Source organism: Engraulis encrasicolus, chromosome 18 (assembly GCF_034702125.1).
Source record: "Engraulis encrasicolus isolate BLACKSEA-1 chromosome 18, IST_EnEncr_1.0, whole genome shotgun sequence".
NCBI lineage: Eukaryota > Metazoa > Chordata > Actinopteri > Clupeiformes > Engraulidae > Engraulis > Engraulis encrasicolus.
In genome coordinates this window covers 51,847,596-51,868,319 of record NC_085874.1, presented here as the reverse complement: position 1 = coordinate 51,868,319, position 20,724 = coordinate 51,847,596, and the positions used below count along the sequence as shown (strand labels likewise).

Below are 20,724 nucleotides of genomic sequence, written 5' to 3'. Positions count from 1 at the left end.
AGGAGACCACTGAGGAGACCACTGAGGAGACCACTGAGGAGGAGACCACTGAGGAGACGACTGAGGAGGAGGCGGCTGAGGAGGAGACCACAGAGGAGGAGACCACTGAGGAGACCACTGAGGAGACCACTGAGGAGGAGGAGACGACTGAGGAGGAGACCACTGAGGAGGAGACCACTGAGGAGGAGACCGCTGAGGAGGAGACCACTGAGGAGGAGGAGACCACTGAGGAGGAGACGGCTGAGGAGGAGACGACTGAGGAGACGACTGAGGAGGAGACGACTGAGGAGGAGGAGACGACTGAGGAGGAGGAGGAGACGACTGAGGAGGAGGAGACGGCTGAGGAGGAGACGACTGAGGAGGAGACGACTGAGGAGGAGACGACTGAGGAGACGGCTGAGGAGGAGACGACTGAGGAGGAGACGACTGAGGAGGAGGAGACGGCTGAGGAGGAGACGACTGAGGAGACGGCTGAGGAGACCACTGAGGAGGAGACCACTGAGGAGACCACTGAGGAGGAGACCACTGAGGAGACGACTGAGGAGACCACTGAGGAGGAGGAGACGGCTGAGGAGGAGACCACTGAGGAGGAGACGGCTGAGGAGGAGGAGACGACTGAGGAGGAGGAGGAGACGACTGAGGAGACGACTGAGGAGGAGACGACTGAGGAGGAGACGACTGAGGAGGAGACGACTGAGGAGGAGGAGACGACTGAGGAGGAGACTGAGGAGGAGGAGACGGCTGAGGAGGAGACGGCTGAGGAGGAGACGACTGAGGAGGAGGGAGGAGACGACTGAGGAGGAGACGACTGAGGAGGAGACGACTGAGGAGGAGGAGGAGACGACTGAGGAGGAGACGACTGAGGAGGAGGAGACGACTGAGGAGACTGAGGAGGAGGAGACGACTGAGGAGGAGGAGACGACTGAGGAGGAGACCACTGAGGAGGAGGAGACGACTGAGGAGGAGACGACTGAGGAGGAGGAGACCACTGAGGAGGAGACGACTGAGGAGGAGGAGACGACTGAGGAGGAGGAGACCACTGAGGAGGAGACCACTGAGGAGGAGACCACTGAGGAGACCACTGAGGAGGAGACCACTGAGGAGGAGACCACTGAGGAGACCACTGAGGAGGAGACCACTGAGGAGACAACTGAGGAGGAGACCACTGAGGAGGAGGAGACGGCTGAGGAGGAGACCACTGAGGAGGAGACCACTGAGGAGGAGACGGCTGAGGAGGAGACCACTGAGGAGGAGGAGACCACTGAGGAGGAGACGGCTGAGGAGACCACTGAGGAGACCACTGAGGAGACCACTGAGGAGACGACTGAGGAGACGATTGAGGAGGAGACGACTGAGGAGGAGGAGGAGACGGCTGAGGAGGAGACCACTGAGGAGGAGACTGCTGAGGAGGAGACGACTGAGGAGACGGCTGAGGAGGAGACGACTGAGGAGACGACCTGAGGAGGAGACGGCTGAGGAGGAGACCACTGAGGAGACGACCACTGAGGAGGAGACCGCTGAGGAGGAGGAGGAGGCGGCTGAAGAGGAGACGGCTGAGGAGACCACTGAGGAGACCACTGAGGAGGAGGAGACCGCTGAGGAGGAGGAGACGACTGAGGAGGAGACGGCTGAGGAGGAGGAGACCACTGAGGAGACCACTGAGGAGGAGACCACTGAGGAGACCACTGAGGAGGAGACCACTGAGGAGGAGACCACTGAGGAGGAGACCACTGAGGAGGAGGAGACGACTGAGGAGGAGGAGACCACTGAGGAGGAGACGACTGAGGAGGAGACGACTGAGGAGGAGACTGAGGAGGAGACGACTGAGGAGGAGGAGGAGACGACTGAGGAGACGACTGAGGAGGAGACGACTGAGGAGACCACTGAGGAGGAGACGGCTGAGGAGGAGGAGACAACTGAGGAGACGACTGAGGAGGCGGCTGAGGAGGAGACCACTGAGGAGACGACCACTGAGGAGGAGACCACTGAGGAGACCACTGAGGAGGAGGAGACGGCTGAGGAGGAGACCACTGAGGAGGAGACCACTGAGGAGGAGACGGCTGAGGAGGAGACCACTGAGGAGACCACTGAGGAGGAGACGGCTGAGGAGGAGACCACTGAGGAGGAGACGGCTGAGGAGGAGACGACTGAGGAGGCGGCTGAGGAGGAGACCACTGAGGAGACGACTGAGGAGGAGACGACTGAGGAGGAGGAGACGACTGAGGAGGAGACCACTGAGGAGACCACTGAGGAGGAGGCGGCTGAGGAGGAGACGACTGAGGAGGAGGCGGCTGAGGAGGAGACCACAGAGGAGGAGACCACTGAGGAGGCGGCTGAGGAGGAGACGGCTGAGGAGACGACTGAGGAGACCACTGAGGAGGAGACCACTGAGGAGGAGGCGGCTGAGGAGGAGACGACTGAGGAGGAGGCGGCTGAGGAGGAGACCACAGAGGAGGAGACCACTGAGGAGACCACTGAGGAGACCACTGAGGAGGAGACCACTGAGGAGGAGGAGACGACTGAGGAGGAGGAGACCACTGAGGAGACCACTGAGGAGGAGACCACTGAGGAGACGACTGAGGAGACGGCTGAGGAGGAGACGACTGAGGAGGAGACGACTGAGGAGGAGGAGACGACTGAGGAGGAGGAGACGACTGAGGAGGAGACGACTGAGGAGGAGACGACTGAGGAGGAGACGACTGAGGAGGAGACGACTGAGGAGGAGACGACTGAGGAGGAGGAGGAGACGACTGAGGAGGAGACGGCTGAGGAGGAGGAGGAGACGACTGAGGAGACGGCTGAGGAGGAGATGACTGAGGAGGAGACCACTGAGGAGGAGACGACTGAGGAGACGGCTGAGGAGGAGACGACTGAGGAGACGGCTGAGGAGGAGGAGACGACTGAGGAGGAGACGACTGAGGAGACGGCTGAGGAGGAGGAGACGACTGAGGAGGAGATGACTGAGGAGGAGACGACTGAGGAGGAGACGGCTGAGGAGGAGGAGGAGACTGCTGAGGAGGAGGAGGAGGAGGAGACGACTGAGGAGGAGACGACTGAGGAGGAGACCACTGAGGAGGAGGAGACGACTGAGGAGGAGGAGACGGCTGAGGAGGAGGAGACGACTGAGGAGGAGACCACTGAGGAGGAGACGACTGAGGAGGAGACCACTGAGGAGGAGACCACTGAGGAGGAGACCGCTGAGAGGCAGTCAGTTGCCCTTGAGGGGCATTAGTCCATTTTACTGAAATACATAGTGTAGCGAAGGGGAGTAGAGTTGCCCTGCTGGGACTCGAACCCAGACCTTCTGGGGTAGTAAAGCGGGGCTCTGACCGCTACAGCAAAGAGCCAGGCTATTTGGTGTAGCAGTCAGAGCCCCAGTTTACTACCCCAGTAGGTCTGGGTTTGAGTCCCAGCTGGGCAACTCTACTCTCCTTTGCTACACATAGCGATAAAACCGAAAGACAAAGTTGGCACTGATTATTGATTATTAGGCTAGGTGAAACTAGTACATGCGTATACATTTGACACTGAAAATAGAATTAAAATGTATAAACATTATATGATGCATACAAACACAGTAGTAACTGAATACAGTACGCATTATCTGTAATGCCATTACAATTTGCACTTTAGTCATTCTGGTTTCACCTAATAATTCTGTATGAGGAAACGAAGGGGGCAACTTTCTTTTCTTTTTTTTGTCTTTTACGACTTTATTCTACAGGACAGTGTGAGAGGTGGACGGGAAGCAAATGGGAAAAGAGACGGGGAAGGGTCGGCAAAGGCCCCGGGCCAAGAATCGAATCCGGGTCAGCCGCATGGTAGACGAGTGCCCTACCTGCTGGCCACGGCAGGGCCAAGGGGGCCGTTTTCAGGAGTAAACTAGAATGGGCACTCGGTAGAGCGCAAACCTTCGCCTACGCCAATTATTTTTTTCTGGCCATCTTCAGAGTGTGTGGCGTTTCATTTAAATCGGTTAGTTTCATTTAAATATTTGGCCCAGTCTTGACCTCTTATTCAATTCCGCATGCACACGTTGTTCTGGCATATAGTGCTTGGCAAAGAAAAACGTTTTTGACCTTTTCATGACCTTGACCTTGACCTTTGACCCAATCACTCCCAAAAAGTAAGCGATTGTTCCTTGGGTCATGACCAATCATCCCAGTAAATTTCATATAAATTGGCTGAATTTACGTTTTTGACCTTTTCGTGACCTTTGACCTTTGACCCAATCACTCCCAAAAAGTAATCGATTGTTCCTTGGGTCATGACCAATCATCCCACTAAATTTCATAAAAATCGGCTCAATTTACATTTTTGACCTTGACCTTTGACCTTTGACCCAATCACTCCCAAAAACGAATCGATTGTTCCTTGGGTCATGGCCAATCATCCCACTAAATTTCATAAAAATCGGCTCAGTTCTGTCTGAGTTATACGAAGTACAAACAAACATTTTGACCTTGACCTTTGACCTTTGACCCAATCACTCCCAAAAACTAATCGATTGTTCCTTGGGTCATGACCAATCATCCCACCAAATTTCATAAAAATCGGCTCAGTTCTGTCTGAGTTATACGAAGTACAAACAAACAAACAAACAAACAAACATATTAACAAATAAATAAATAAATAAATAAATAAATACACAGCGGTCAAAACATAACCTTCGCCGACTTTGTCTTGGCGAAGGTAATCATACATATATGTTTTATATAAATACTTCTACTAGGATTTACTGCTGAAACAATGTAAATAAAATTATTGAGAATTCTAAACCATTCTCCCATATATGATATGGGTCATGTAAGCCTGCCACATATTCCACACATATTGGAATGTTTATTCCCAATTGATTTCTCTAGTTTAGTAGTGTTTGCCTGCTAGTTCTCACTTTTTTGTCAAACCCTGTAAATAGACCTAGAGCACAAGGTCTACTTCATCGATAAATGTAACTAAGTTGCACCAGGGGGTGTTCACTCACGGAACTAGCTACTAGCCACAACTGGCTAACCCTAACCACGGGCCAGTGCAAAATGAATGGGTGTCAATGGAGTTTTCTACCATTATAATTTTTGTGATTTTTTTATAATTTTTTGTCCTGAAATATTAATATTAAGTTCGAAGCTAGAAATAATAAGACCCCATTTGAGTAGCGTTTCGATTATTTTGCGCCACTAGATTATTATATACTGGGTCACAAAGCTCAATTTTTATGGGGCCAAACCCATAAACATTAGCGCGATGCTAGCGAGTACAGGTTGAAATCTTCTAACCTGCTGTAAAACTACACAACTGAACGATTTGTCAATACAGCCTATTGTTAAACAACAGTCATAGTGCTTACCAGGAATGTTTTGTTGATGATATTTGTGACTGGAAATCGCAGTAGCAATGTATTTAGCATGGGTTCCCCTATCCATTCCATACATTTTCCCACATGAAGGACTGGCCTACGCTCGTTACTGCAGTATGCATGCAAAGCTAACTGGCTACAATGGGAACCAATGAGACTGAGCCTTCTCCCTGTTAGAGATTCTCTGGTTGCACTGATTTAGCAGACCTGAGGTTGTGGATCACATTTCCTGATGATAGATTAGGTAGGTCACGTGACTGTCCAATTAGCAACAGGTGCTGCTAGGCCTACACCTGCGACCCCCGTAGAACTCAACACGAGGAACTTGACTGGCCAATTAAACAGCCAGCTGTGCGAAATGAGTGGGGGGGTTTTTCAATCACCTGACAACGATATGAAACTGATGAAGACACGCCGGTGTCATTGTCCTCACCTGTGTCGCGAGTGTGGTTCGTGTCTTTATAACGATTGAGCCACCGGACAGACAGTAGGCCTACCGTTATCCTTCCAGCGGTGTCTGTTGTGAGGGTGTTCAGTGGGGTCACACATTGAGCCTTTTGTGGTCGTAAAGGGTTCAAGTTTGTTTCCCCCGTTTGCACTGACTGTTTTTTTTCTGTGGAGAAGATGGCTCGGGTTCTGCATTTGTGAGTAGCCTATTCCAGTTTTGTGTAGCCGAAATGTTCTGCCAGCCGTTTTTTGTCTTGTTTACTGAAATGTTGTTGGTTACTCTGTAGATTGCCATGGCTTTTGATGGTTACTGTGATGACTTCAGGTCAGGGGCGATACAAGCACAGTAAGTGTTTTTCTGTTGGACTGTTTGGAATACTTTGATCAAGTGAATTTTTGTAAAATTAAAACCGCTGTGTAATCCCTTTCTGTCGCTTTCAAGTAAAAGGTCTCCGCTCTCAGTGTCTTGGAAATATCATGCGTGTAACTTTGGATAAATCCCTTGCCATTGGAAACCGTTTGGAAGTTGATGTCCTCAGTGAGTTTTACATGCATTCATTTCTTTGCACTTTCCGTGTTTTTTTTTAGGAACACTATGTAGGTCCCATTCCATCAGCCCATGTTGGTAGTGAAATGGTTTAAGACCGTTGACAAACTTTAAAAATAATTGAGGCCTGATAAGTGTCCAAACCTACTTTAAAGGTGCACTGTAAATGTGTGTTTTCTTTACTGAATTTGGGTTGCACATTCAGAAATGTTACCTTTACCACGAGTAGTCTACTTACCACCACCCTCAAATTATAAGTAGGGCAATTTATATTTTTATGTCTGAACTTTTTTCATTCAAAGGTGATCTTCTCTAGGCTATGGATTTTTTTTTTTTTTGTGTGCTGCATACTAGTAAATATGAGGTTTTATTTAATAGATATTTATGAAAAGATCAAAACTGTTGTAAATCTTGCCAAATTCAACAAGCACCGTGGTAGCAATGGCCTACCTACTATGGCCACCATCCTGCACAGTGCGTCTTTAGCTGAATGAAAATAAAATGACTTTACTTGGACCATACTAGGAAATATCTGTTTATTACTTAGTAAACTTTCATGTAAAGATCAAAATAGGCAATAGGCAGCCCAGTTTCAATGAGCAGCATAATTGCAGTACCTTTTTGACTAAGGCTGTAACGATACACCCAACCCACGATTTGGTTTGTATCACGATATGATCCACGGTTCGATACGCCCCACGATTTATTATTTTTTCAAGGGAAAAAAATAAAAAGAAAATAAATTATGGGCTATATTTATATATAGGCCCATGCTTTTTTTTGCATTTACCTGCCTACATTAATTTTGTAGGTCTACTAAATGATGTTGCAGATATAGGCCTACCACTGCAACCTGTTCCCCAGGTGTTGACATCAAAGCACAGCACAGAGAAATGAATATTAATTCAACAAGGAAAAATAGGCTTAGATCATATCATGCTGAGATGCTGACCATGTGTGACAGACAGAGATGTAGAGAGAAGGGTCAGGGTTCCAGTATAGGTAGCCTATAACAACTGTCTCACATTATCAAACATTATCCAATTAATATCCAAACAGAAAACATTAACTGAAAACAACACTGGTCATATTTCATCAGGAAACATGTTGTATTAAGTTACTTACAGAAATGCAACACTTAATTTTGATGTTTAATATTTTTGTAACTGTTTTGATCGTGCAGCAGCGCGCACATGCTTATACAAACAAAACTCGAAATGAACCTCAGTTATGTTCTCAGTATTGGTATCTCAGGTTTGGTTTGTGATTTGACATTTTGTCAGCGGGAATAGATGCAGAGGCTGAAATGGAGCACGTTTTCGCTAGGCAGGCGGTCAATGTGGGGAAGAAATAATGCTGCCTAATATCCACATCGACCTAAACGTTCGCCCGGCGACTTCAGACACTCCCTTATGAGCGTATAGAGCTCTAGCAATTTAAAATTTGGGCAGGCGGAGCATCTCGCTCTCTCGCTCTCTTTCTCTCTCTCTCCGCTTAACGTCTATCTCCACTCAATATACATCGGCGCATGCATGAATCAAAAAAATCTTCACACGTTTGATAAAGCCTTCTTGGTCTGTTGTTCATTTCTGTGCTTTACCTTCCGACGTTTGCCCAAGTTTTTTTTGTCTCGCGGAGGTTGCTGAGGCAATGAATAACAACCAATGCACGTGCTGGTTGAACGGAACATTTTACAGGAGAGAGGGGAGAATGGAAGTGTTAGGCTACTCGCTCATGTGCGCCCCATTTCTAATTGTCTTTGAGCGCATACAAGCATTAAGCGCATATGCAAGCATTTGCCTGTATCCTGCTGTTTTCTAGACTGAGGGGTAACAACTTTAAAAGGGCGCATCGCGATTCTGCGAGGAAGGTTCGCGATAGGGGTTCGTGGGTCTGCGTACCGCGATCCCTCGGTTCGATGCAATATCGTTACAGCCTTATTTTTGACCATCCTGCACAGTGCGTCTTTAGCTCTACTCTACTTGTCCTGCAGATGGCAGCAGCTACATGGCCGTCTCCCCAGCGATGGCATCCCAATGTGGCTACAGCATGCACTCGGACCCCTGGGGCAACACCAGGCTCTACAGCACCGCCATGGCCTGCCATGTTGAGAATCGGGTATACACACACACACACACCTCACCCCCTCACCCCAGTGGCCTGCCATGTTGAGAATCGGGTATACAACCTGCCCCCCAACACACACACACACGCACACCTCACCCCTCACCCCTCACCCCAGTGGCTATGGTTTTAAAAACATGTTTTGAGCATCTTGGCAAATTCATACTCTTAAACGGCACCAGTGCTGAGCTTGATTTGATCTTTGCCAGAACTGGATTAGAGCTGTGTCTTGAATGGTGCACTTCAGTGTTGATGTTTCAGAGCATGTTGTGTATTAATTCTGCACTGAAACATGGTGCCCGAAGTGCACAAGAGCTCCATTTTGGGATTAAGCATTGGTCTTCAGTGACTGGAAAAAACCTTCCAGAATTTGTTTCGGGCCTTTTCCAATGTCTGTTCACCAATCCTCTTCTCCTGTCCAGGATGACGAGGTGTTTTCTGGTGGACTGCGTCTGCGGCTGTACGGTGAGCAGGGGACTGACGAGGACGCCCATGAGGTCAGCAAGACGTGCCGCTACGACCAGTGGGCCGACCGCGAGATCATTTGCCAGAGAAACTTCATGGAGGTACGGTAGCCTATATGGCCACATCTTATGGCATTGCCTTATGTATGACCATGTTTGTTTCAGCCTCTCACGGTTGGGAGGATGGATAAAACGACAGCACAGGTCTCCAAACTTCCTTGCATGGCTGCTGGATTGCTCATAAGGTGTAGAGGACATTTGGCTGGTCGACTGATTTTGGCCTATTCCTCTCCAATGCCGTGTTATCAGTCCTCGTACCGCTACAGCTGACTTCTCGAGTATCAGATTTAAATATATAATTTTGACTGTTGCGGTCAAAATGGCTCGTAATGGCTAACTAAAACTGTTACAGACTCTTTTTTTTGTCTCTCAATGCCTGGCGGACTGCTCCTGTCACATGCCCGACCTAATTTTAAATCCCAGTCCTGCTTCCTTGGTCCAATAATGGTCAGCAAGGCGTAGGACACATTGGCAAAGCTTTTTACAACAAAAGTCTTGCAAGGCTGACAACGATGTGTCCAATCCAAACATTTTTGACCGATAGACGGACCAATGTGATCCAGAGAGTTCAAGAATAACAGTTTTCATAGGAATCTTATTTCAGTTATTTTAATGTAGTTCTGAATGTCAGTCCGTTGGTCCATCCACCGTGACTAGTTTTCCCAAAGCCTCCTATAGAGATGCCTGGACGCATCTAAAACCCCTTCTTGCTTGGTTCCAGTGGTGACTATTTTTGAATGGCTGTTTGTCTGTCTCGTCTTTGCTTGCAGGTGTCTGTGAACAGGCTGCCGCCTCCAATTGAAGAGGGAAAAGACGTGATGATGGGGGCGAAGACTGGAGACGACCAGCTGACTGGGGCCGGCCAAGAGGCAAGTACTCTTCATCCTCATCCTCCTATTGTTTCTACCCAGAGCCATGGGACTCTGTACATTCTAGTGCTCTTCATACTCATCTCCCTCTTGTTTCTAGCCAGAGCCATGGGACTCCGAGTGCGTTTTAATATGTGACCTTGCCTCCTCCACTTGCTTCTCGTCATGATGACATCACTGACAACAGCATTATATTTCAATATCTTGCAAAAGCTCAATTGTAAAGTCTTTTTCTCATTTGCAATTGGGATGGTGAATGAAAAACAGTCCCTCAAAAGTTGTTGTGGCGAGGTTGACAGCTGGGAAACTTTATCGTTTTCTCCACGGAGGAGGGGCCAGGAGGCGGGACGAGGAGACAAGCACAAGTGGAGGAGGCAAGGTCACATATTGGGATGCACCCCCTTGTGTACATTCTAGTGCTCTTCATCCTCATCTCCCACCATTTTGACTGGCCCTGCCTCCTGGCCTCGCCTCCTGGCCGCTGCTCTGTGTAGAAGCGATGATGTTTCCCAGCTGTCAGCCGAGCCACAATGACTTTTTGGGGACTTTTTCATTCACCATTGCAAATGAGAAAATGACTTTACAATTGAGCTTTGACAACAACATTATATTTCAATATCGCACAGTGATGCCATCATGACTTATTACTTCTTGGTATGAGGCCACAAGCCCAAGTGGAGGACGCAAGGTCACATATTGGAACGCAACGCACACTCTTTTCTAATGCTTTCAAACTTCCTGTTTTGTCTTTGTAGCCGGTGACGTCTGCCAGTAACATCTGGAGGATGGTGTTCTTCACCCCTAAAGAGAAGTCCATGTCCCTGTCTGATGCCCAGCGAGCTGGATATGGGGTCGGCACCTCCCCCACGAGACTCTTCTTCCGAACCCCCTACAACAACTCCGAGACCTACTCTGAAAACGTAAGTTGTGGACATTGCCCTACTCTGAAAACGTAAGTTGTGGACATTGCCCTACAAAAGGCAAAGTGCAGTAACTACATATTGTCAATTGACATCACTGAATGATTTTGGTAACACTTCATTTTTAAAGTTATGTGATGTGTCCTTTGGTAAAGCTATTCATTTGTCAAATTTGCTGTAACTGCAATATCCTACATGCACGTAATATCAACTTGCCAGGCCTTTTTCTCAGTTTCATGTTGCTGCAGTTACTGCAGTTAGCCTTCTGTTGGCCAGTGCTGGTTGCTCTGACCGCTAGACCACATTTCAGGTTTGTTTTTTGTTTCTTTGTTTGTATAGTGTTTTATTGGAACACGGGCACCATTTTTACCATTACTTTTTTTTTTGGCTCTAGGTTGCGGGAGTTCAAATGAGGGTTGTGAAGGTCACCACCTATTTCAAGGACATGTGGTCTGTGACTATGCTGGACACGGCTGCAGCCTGCCCCACAGGTGAAGTCTATAGCCCTGATCTCATGAGATCTTTTCCAAAATGAGCAACATTATTGTATTGGGCATTCCATTGAATTGCATTGCAAAATGTATTTATTGAGGTTTAAAAAGTATGTTCTGAGAACATTTGAATGGCAAGAATTCACAAATAGTTTATAGGACTTCCTAACAGTCAATTTCAATATTTAACATGCATATGAAGAGCTCTTTTCCAAAACGCTATATCCACCATTTTTGCATTTTAGTCACTACTATCCAATATTGATTGCATGTTAGTTACTATCCAATCTTGCTTGCATTTTGCTGCTTGCCCTCCAGGTGGCACCCAGTTCAGTGAGCAGAGCATCACCTGGTTCCTCCCGCGCCACATCTACCCTCTCCTGGCCGGCCACTCGTCCGACACCCTGGAGGTCTACATGGGTATTGCAGCCGAGCGGCTCAGCGACCAGGAGATGAGCAGCAGGGGCTACATCATGGCCGTCACCGACTCCCACATCACCGTCCAACTGCCCGTGGGGGGACCCGATGGCTTCTACAAGGTACCGTAGGGGTGGGGGGGGGGACCCGATGGCTTCTACAAGGTACCGTAGGGGTGGGGGGACCCGATGGCTTCTACAAGGTACCGTAGGGGTGGGGGGGGGACCCGATGGCTTCTACAAGGTACCGTAGGGGTGGGGGGGGGGGACCCGATGGCTTCTACAAGGTACCGTAGGGGTGGGGGGACCCGATGGCTTCTACAAGGTACCGTAGGGGTGGGGGGGGGACCCGATGGCTTCTACAAGGTACCGTAGGGGTGGGGGGACCCGATGGCTTCTACAAGGTATCTACAGTCCCAACACATGGGTTTCGTTAATCCTTGCACATCTGTACACTGTTTCACACATTCGTCTGGTACAGCAATATTTGTTTGTTCCAAAGAGCCATGCCCCTGGTTACCAATGTCTCCTCTCTCCTCAGAGCCATGCCCCTGGTTACCAATGTCTCCTCTCTCCTCAGAGCCATGCCCCTGGTTACCATGGTTACCAGTACCACATCAACTACTCTATTGAGCCGATGTCCCCCCCCCACCCTCTCTCCTCAGAGCCATGTCCCTGGTTACCAATGTCTCCTCTCTCCTCAGTCATGCCCCTGGTTACCAGTACCACATCAACTACTCTATTGAGCCGATGCCCCCCCTCTCCTCAGAGCCATGCCCCTGGTTACCACATCACCTACTCTATTGAGCCGATGCCCCCCTCTCTCCTCTCTCCTCTCTCCTCAGAGCCATGCCCCTGGTTACGAATACCACATCACCTACTCTATTGAGCCGATGCTGGAGGTGCTGTGGAGGGAGGAAGACCAGCTGACGAGATACAAGGTCCTGTACCCCATCACCACCCCCGCCATGCCCAGACCCCCCCACCTCTGGGACGGTGAGTAGCGCTGTTGCATTGCACTACAAAGTCCTGTGTCATTTGTGTTGATTCAGTTTTAAATTGTTCCTTCGACTTTACACAATAGAGAATTAAAAGAGAGAGCAGTGTTTGTTGCATTACACAATACAGAATTAAGAGAGGTGTTTAGTGTTTAGTGTTTGTTGCATTACGCCCACTGTCTTGTTCGTTACTGTAGCTGAGGAGTGTTTTTGACCTGACCTTGGGCACCTTCCTCCATAACCTACTAAAATGACATTCTATTCCTTTTTAAAATGGCTTACCGGTATTTAGTTTCCATGTCACCTAGTTCAGTGGTTCCCAACCTTTTTCTTAAGGGACCCATGTTTTTACTATTGTAAGCTTTGGTGACCCAACCACGCGAGCGCCCGCATGAGACGGAGTCACAAGATGCCCTGTTTCCTGCAAAAACTAATTTTAGTTATTTTATTCCTCAATTTGTAATGTTTAATGTAGCACTTTGTTGCTTCTATGCATTTATTAGTTAAATGCTTTGTCTTTTATTCAACATGGGCTATATATATTTAAAATGAAACCCCTTAAAATCAAGAGGGCTCCGCGACCCCCTGTGGATCTTTGGCGACCCATAAGGTGGGTCCCGACCCATAGGTTGGGAACCACTGACCTAGTTTAATGCTCTACCTCGATGGCCATTGAGTTCATCTTTGACCTGACTCCGGGCGCCGCCCTATAACCTACTAAACTGGCATTCTATACCAGATTCTTTAAGTATATAGAGATATGCCAACATAATAGGTTTCTATGGGCACCTAACATGACCAGGTTCCGGTCTGCCTAAAGGGGTGTGTCATAATGCTCCTACAATGAATAGAACAGTCCTTAGGTCTGCCTAAGGGGGGCCATAATAGAACCAGGAAACAATGGGCCAATGGAACCTCTCTCTCTACTCTCTCTGCTATACCCTTAGACTAGAGGGGACACCGAAATGGCTTTTATTTAATTTCTAATGTTCTACCTCTCTCTGTTCCTTAGATACGGTTGCTGAGGAGCGCATCTTTGACCTGACCCTGGGCACCTTCCTTCACGACGTGCAGCTGGTGAACTTGACCTTCACTACAGGGGTCATGAATATCGAGGAGGCAAACTCCCGTGGCTTTAACGTCCAGGAGCATCGCTTCCCCAACGCCTCCAAGACATTCACGCTCCAAGTGCCCTTCGATGACCCTGTGGTTGCTAAAAGCGTATGTTGATTAACTTTTTTAACAATGCATTTGGCACTTTTTTTTTTTTTTGACGCTTTTTAACCAAGTGACTTACAATCAAGGACCTGATCATAGCCAACATCGCTAGTGATTTAAAAATTGATTTCTTCATTTATTTTTGAAAACTTTTCTTTCCCCCATTTGCAGCATTTCGATCGGGACTCCACAACCTACACGCTGCCTCTGACGTTCGGCTTCATGATCCTGCCGGAGCTCACTCCCTTCTCCCACTCAGTAGTGCTGGACGCATCTCTTCAGGATGTTGGTGAGTTGCAGCTTTATTAGTGTATTGTTCTGTATTCCGTCACACTTGTGCCTTATTTACCACTTCTGCCTTTAAAACTAAAACGCTGATGCAGGTGTTTTGCACCTGTTGCATAGATTTTTTGACAAGGTTTACGTTTAACTCTGGCTTTTTTTTTTAAAACTTAAGTGCCAATTGTCTTATCTGGCTACCTTGTCGTCTTCCCTCTAGTTTTTCCTGTTGTGACGGGCACCTGTGACGACGAGGCGTACTACGTTACTGTGGCATATGGTTCACAGGGTGAGTAGAGGCTTACTATGTGGCGTATGGTTCGCCATATTGACTCTTACTCAAGTGTTGCAAGCAGTCATGGCCTTTTTAAATCGGAGGGTGGCAGGTTCAATCCCACCTCTTTCCAGCACCTGCACTCGAAGTGCCTAACCCCACTTTGCTCCAGGGCCTGTAACCAATACCCTGCACCTAAACGCGATAATAAAAAAGGGCCATCTCAAAGTGTCATGTAAGACAAACTAGTGGGGGGGTGGGGGTTGTGCTCTGAAACGGTGGAACAGGACTCAATTACAAAACGGCATTCATTACACATAATAAATGCCGAACACATTTATCTGGTTTCCAAGGTAACAAGCTGAAGACTGTTGTGGGCAAGCGTGAGTTGACCTCTGAGCTGGCCAAGGAGTACGGTGTCCGTGACAACGCCACACACATGACCATGAGGGTGCCCTTCCTGTCGCCAGACTCCGTCTTCACGGTGAGGCTCTTGGTCCTTCTGGCTGAAGTGCCCTTTAGCAAGGCCGCTAACCCCACATTGCTCCAGGGACTGTAACCAATATCTGTGGCGCTTTGGATAAAGCATCAGCTGTTACAGGCTAAGTGTGATGTAATGACCTCTCAGCTTTTTGCGTGTCACTAATGTGCATGTCATGTCTTTGAGGTGTAGTTACTAGTTTGGCGTGTGTTTTTGTTCTAGTTTGTGATCCCCTTTGCTGCTGGCGGCCGGCTGGACATGAAGCTGCTGGAGCCCACTAACCTGTGGAGCCTCAACGACTTCTCTCTGGGATGCACCTTCCCCATGCCCCTAACTGGTCAGTACCCTGTAAATAATAACCACCTTCCCCATGCCCCTAACCGGTCAGTACCCTGTAAATAATAACCACCTTCCCCATGCCTCTCACCTGTACGGTTAAAACGATGCCCTGTAAATAGTAACCACCTTGCCACGAACCGGTCAGTACCTTCCCCATACAATACGTATTTATATACTTCCCCATGTCCCTAACTGGTCTGTAGCGTCCCTAACTGGTCTGTCTTCAAACTACTTCATATGTACTTCAGAAGAACAGTTTGCCCTGCAGAACTGCCCTTGCAGATATTGTCTGTAGCGTCAACGTGACGCTACCGCACAAGGGCTAAAAATTGGACTGTTAGAATGACGAGAAATAAAAGCAGCAGTGTATGACCGTTGGCCATGTTCTTGCAAACGTGTCGTAGTCCACAATGCTATATCTCCAGAGTGCCATGCCAATGTGTCATCCACAATATTAACCTGTCATCTACAATGCTGTCCTGTCTCTGTAGAGTGCCATGCCAATGGGACCATGACGGCGTTGGCCCTGAAGGTGGAGTCTGTCCCGGACCTGGTGCTGGAGCAGCTGACCCTGAGGGACACCTCCTGCAGGCCGCTCTTCACCAACGACCGCTTCGCCTCCTTCGCTTTCCCCGTCAACAGCTGTGGAACCACCAGGAGGGTGAGTGAAGAGTCAGAGTAGAAGGCCACACGCACTGTAGCTCTGCTTTGACTGGGTCTGACTAAACGCAGGACCTGAAGAAAACAAAAAACAGATCTTGTCTCCTTTAGTCAAACCCAGAGATCTCTCCTCTCCGCCTATCCATAGATCTTGCCTCCTCTCCTCCTCCTATCCAGACATCTTGCCTCCTCTCCTCCTCCTATCCAGACATCTTGCCTCCTCTCCTCCTCCTATCCAGACGTCTTGCCGCCTCTCCTCCTCCTATCCAGACGTCTCGCCTCCTCTCCTCCTCCTTTCCAGACATCTTGCTGCCTCCTTTTGTTTGTGGCCTCATGCTTCACTGGCCCCTCTGATCCAGTCATTTAATTTTCCAAAGACAAACACTTAATCATTTAAAGATGTTAACTGACTGACTTTCTCCATACATTGCAGTTTGTGAATGGCATGGTGGTGTATGAGAATGAGATCAGCGTGGCTGGTGGCAATCAGAAGCAGATCATCCCATTGGCTCAAAAGAAGAGTGGCAAGAAGGCCCAGCCACCATACAGGTACGCTTTTGGAACGCACCCTGCAGACGTGTGGCTTTGGATGTCCAATTGGGAACGCACCCTGCAGACGTGTGCCCTTGTGGCTTTGTATGTCCAATTGGGAACGCACCCTGCAGACGTGTGCCCTTGTGGCTTTGTATGTCCAATTGGGAACGCACCCTGCAGACGTGTGGCTTTGTATGTCCAATTGGGAACGCACCCTGCAGACGTGTGCCCTTGTGGCTTTGTATGCCCAATTGGGAACGCACCCTGCAGACGTGTGGCTTTGTATGCCCAATTGGGAACGCACCCTGCAGACGTGTGGCTTTGTATGCCCAATTGGGAACGCACCCTGCAGACGTGTGGCTTTGTATGTCCAATTGGGAACGCACCCTGCAGACGTGTGGCTTTGTATGTCCAATTGGGAACGCACCCTGCAGACGTGTGGCTTTGTATGTCCAATTGGGAACGCACCCTGCAGACGTGTGGCTTTGTATGTCCAATTGGGAACGCACCCTGCAGACGTGTGCCCTTGTGGCTTTGTATGTCCAATTGGGTGGGAAATAAACACTGCATGCCACCTTAGATGAAGTGTTTAGGAGGGCAGAGGATAAAAAGGGTATTGGTCAGGTTCTTACTGGATAAAAAGGGTATTGGTCAGGTTCTTACTGTAGACTTCTGGCTATACATGGGTTCAGTGTTGGAAAAAATTAGCTCGTGATGAGGGGCAAGACACTGGCAGCCAACCACAACAACGTGTTTACAATCAGAGGTTGAGCTGTGCGCAGACAGGGGAAAACCAACATTTAAAACCTGTATATAGAAGAGTGGGATGTACTGTCTGCACTGTAAAGTGTTCCCCGGTCTCCTGTCTTCCAGACTCACCATCTCGTGCTACTATGAGGACTACGACTTCAAGATGCTGGCCTTCGTGCCCTCGGCTCGCCAGTTCAGCCGCACGCCCATACACGGCATGGGGGAGATGAAGATGCAGATGAAGCTGGCCACAGGTGAGGGCATTTATTTATGAAACTGGCCACAGGTGAGGGGACTTCTTTATTAAGCTGGACACAGGTGAGGGCATTTATTTAGTTTGAAATGCATGTTAAATGCAGCTGGTGATTTATTTTGAATTGCACGTTTTGTTAAAAACGAAAGCTGGAGAGAAGCTCTCAGTGGGACCTTGTACTCCTGTGCTCGATTTGTTTGCTGCATAGACATTTCTCGGCCGTGGCAGTACTTCAGCACCACGGCCAGCGATCTTGCCCAATACGCCACGTAATCCATCTCTGCAGTGGTCCCTGCGGACCCCGTGAAGCGCTCTTTGATCAGTCCACCACGTGGACAGCCACTCTCCATGATCGTGCCACTCTTGCAGAAGTCCATTCTCCAACGATAACTAAGATGTATGCATACACGGTAGCCCCAAAACCTCTGTAGTAATGTTCTGATGTGTGCGCTCTCTCGCTCCAGATGCGTCGTACTCCTCGTTCTACATGGCGGAGGACTTCCCCGTTGTGGAGTACCTGAAGCAGCCGCTCTACTTTGAGGTGGAGCTGATTGGCTCAGAGGACCCCGAGCTGGTCGTCTTCCTGGAGAACTGCTGGGCCACCCTGGGGAGGGACCGCCTCTCGACTCCCCGCTGGGACCTCATTGTGGACGGGTACATAACACTACCCCTTCCCTAGCTCTCAACTAGAGAAATCGCATTTACTTAGCTGATGATTTTGCTTTAATCCACATACTGCTTTAGCCATGTCTGGGTTTTAAACAGTCAGTTTTTTGAGGGGGGCTAGAGCTTCATTTGTAAGCTAAAGTGTTCACAAAGTACTGTGGTTTGACTGTTTTTAAGTGAAATGTCTCCAAATATTTGCTTGAGACTGGTTGTTTGCCTAGAAATGTATGATCTGTAACTGCCTAGTATCTTTACTGTTAAGCAATGCTTAGGGTCCCTCAAAGTTTTTTTTTGCTTGAGAAATGGACCCAAAGTCATTGTTGTAAACAAGCACATGGTTTAAGGATGAATACTGCACATTCTATTGCCCAACAGGTGTCCAAACAACGATGACAGCTACACGACCACCGTTCTGCCTCCAGCCGCCGGGCTTCAGAACCCTTCTCACGTCAAACGTTTTGAGATGATCATGTTTGCATTCATGCAAAACGACACCGTGGTCAAAGACCAGGTAACTTGGGGCCTTCTCAAATATTTCTCCTACACTTCTTCTCCACTAATCTCAAGGCACTTCCTGGAGTGATATTAATACCTAATGTGTTTTCAATGAGGTCAATCGCAGTACAGGCTAAACTCATCCAAACTACAAAAAATGGTCTTGTGCAGATCTTCGTCCACTGTGATGCCGCCATTTGTGATAACAATAGACAGACGAGCGGCCTGTGCTACAGGGACTGTTCCAGTTACCCAGGACCCATGCGGGGACCCACGCGGCCAGACGGCAAGAGCAAAGGTGAGGATTTTTACGCAGTGATTTCAGACTGGGCACTTTAAAATGCTCTACTCCAAATGTCTTCTGAGACTGGGCAGTTTAAAATGACTAACTACATGCTCTACCTCAAAGTAATTAAAAATACCATAAAGATACTTTAAGTTTTCACTTTGTACTTGAATAGGTGGGTGTGTCATCTTTGAATCCCAAATCTTGCGTGCTTCCAGTAGCTTCATGATTATTTACTGTAGAGCTTGAATATGTACCTACACAAACTTAATTTGCTGTCCAAATGTGATCCTACGGTGACTTGTAGCAATCACACTAGGGATTTGTGTTTGCACTCATGTCATTTATTCTTAACACTCAGTTACTATACACATCTTCAGCCCTTGGCTAGGTCCCTTTTATTCCCCATCTATGCATGTCCTAGTCAGTGTATCACACTACTGAGCAGATGGCTCCACCCAGAGGCCTTAAACATAAATGTTAGGACATGTCATTCAGTCTACCTCAAAATGATTTGCCAATTTGAAGGTAATGATTCTCTTTCTCTCTTCTCTGCAGGTCAAAGTGGTGTCCAACTTCCCTCTTGGTCAAAAAAGCAGCAACTCTCTTCTGGTTGGATCAGTATGTCACGGTGACAAAGACTTGGCTTGAACGGAAATGGACTGGCTTTGAAATGAATAAACGGACTGTTGTCTTAACAACATCTCTCTTGTCCTGGTTGTTTTGAATGGTTGAATTGGTCTGGTAAATCCCATTGGGTCATTCGTAACTATGCAGTTGGTTGGAAAAGCTGTTTACATTTTTCTCCTCAGGTTGTTTGCTTTAAACAAAATAAAATGGCTTTCTGGTCATGTCAGATTCAAAGTGATTTTTGGTGATTGACGTCATTGACCCACAAACATGCATATTTGCATTCTAGAGCAGAAGTGTTGCGCCTGCCTTGTTTTCAAACTCCTTTTTTTTTAGTTCCCAACTGTGGTCAAGCAAATTCATTTAACCATTTGCCCTCCTGAATGCCAACTTTTCAATTGTCTTGACATGTTTTTTGGGACCCCTCTAACGAAAAACGACCCCTCAAACGAAATGCCTCATCTCAAAGGGCTATCCCTTAAAAAAATGTGGGTGTTCACCTCTTTCCCTAGGTGCCCCTCAGTGTAGGGCTCTCAAACTTGGTCCAGCTAACACACCCTGAAGGTCATAAAAGCCAAAGAGCATAAGCATTGTAGCCAAGTCACATGTTTAACCTTGAGTGCCTCATTTCCTCTACATTAAGTAAAACTCTTTGCAATGACTTGGTCCAGGTAATGACAGACTTAAAACAGCTGGTAACCACACACATTCTGGTTCGTATATTTCTGCAACTGACCAGTTCTGTGACATTGGACCTACACTATTGACACAAGGACCAGATGACCACTGAGCCAAAATTGCCCACGTCCCCCTGTACTAAACTCTAACTAACTTGTAGGCTATTAAACCCATAAACATTTCTGGACGTGTAAGCTTGTTTGCAGCATTTCAACCAGAAGGTCACTTCTCAAAGGACCTCAACACATTTTTTTTTTTCAATTAGTTTTACCCATTTCTTTTTAGTTTAGTGAAAGTTTCTTGTCTGTTGGCTTTGAAACTGCTTTTTTGTGATGCACACCTCTTGAAATGATCAAGATGGTCACATCACTGGAAGTCTTTAAATTAGTTTTTAGATCTGTCCTCTGGGAAGATGGGACACTATGTTGCCTATAATTCTGCACACCATTTAGTGTTCGGTTCTTCAGATCACAACCTCCCTCATTGTAC

At 47.9% G+C, this 20,724-nt stretch overlaps 1 protein-coding gene across 1 annotated transcript; it reads left to right on the top strand.

The window, feature by feature from the left end:
* Positions 1–5,804: 5,804 nt before the first annotated feature.
* On the top strand, positions 5,805–19,630 carry zpax1 (zona pellucida protein AX 1). Its single transcript, XM_063223818.1, has 22 exons — positions 5,805–6,000; positions 6,091–6,149; positions 6,246–6,341; positions 8,344–8,468; positions 8,897–9,040; positions 9,769–9,867; positions 10,623–10,787; positions 11,182–11,278; positions 11,597–11,817; positions 12,540–12,690; positions 13,705–13,913; positions 14,082–14,199; positions 14,410–14,478; positions 14,817–14,947; positions 15,167–15,281; positions 15,775–15,944; positions 16,377–16,492; positions 17,351–17,481; positions 17,945–18,134; positions 18,522–18,657; positions 18,813–18,939; positions 19,486–19,630. The coding sequence occupies exons 1-22, from the start codon at positions 5,981–5,983 to the stop codon at positions 19,560–19,562; spliced, it is 2,766 nt and encodes a 921-aa protein (XP_063079888.1). The 5' UTR covers positions 5,805–5,980; the 3' UTR covers positions 19,563–19,630.
* The last annotated feature ends 1,094 nt before the right edge of the window (positions 19,631–20,724 follow it).

Excerpts from the sequence above, each read along its gene's own strand:
- zpax1 (XM_063223818.1), top strand. The coding sequence starts at position 5,981 with ATGGCTCGGGTTCTGCATTT. Across the intron at positions 11,279-11,596 it reads GGCTGCAGCCTGCCCCACAG|GTGGCACCCAGTTCAGTGAG; the intron begins GTGAAGTCTATA and ends CTTGCCCTCCAG. Across the intron at positions 17,482-17,944 it reads GCAGATGAAGCTGGCCACAG|ATGCGTCGTACTCCTCGTTC; the intron begins GTGAGGGCATTT and ends CTCTCGCTCCAG.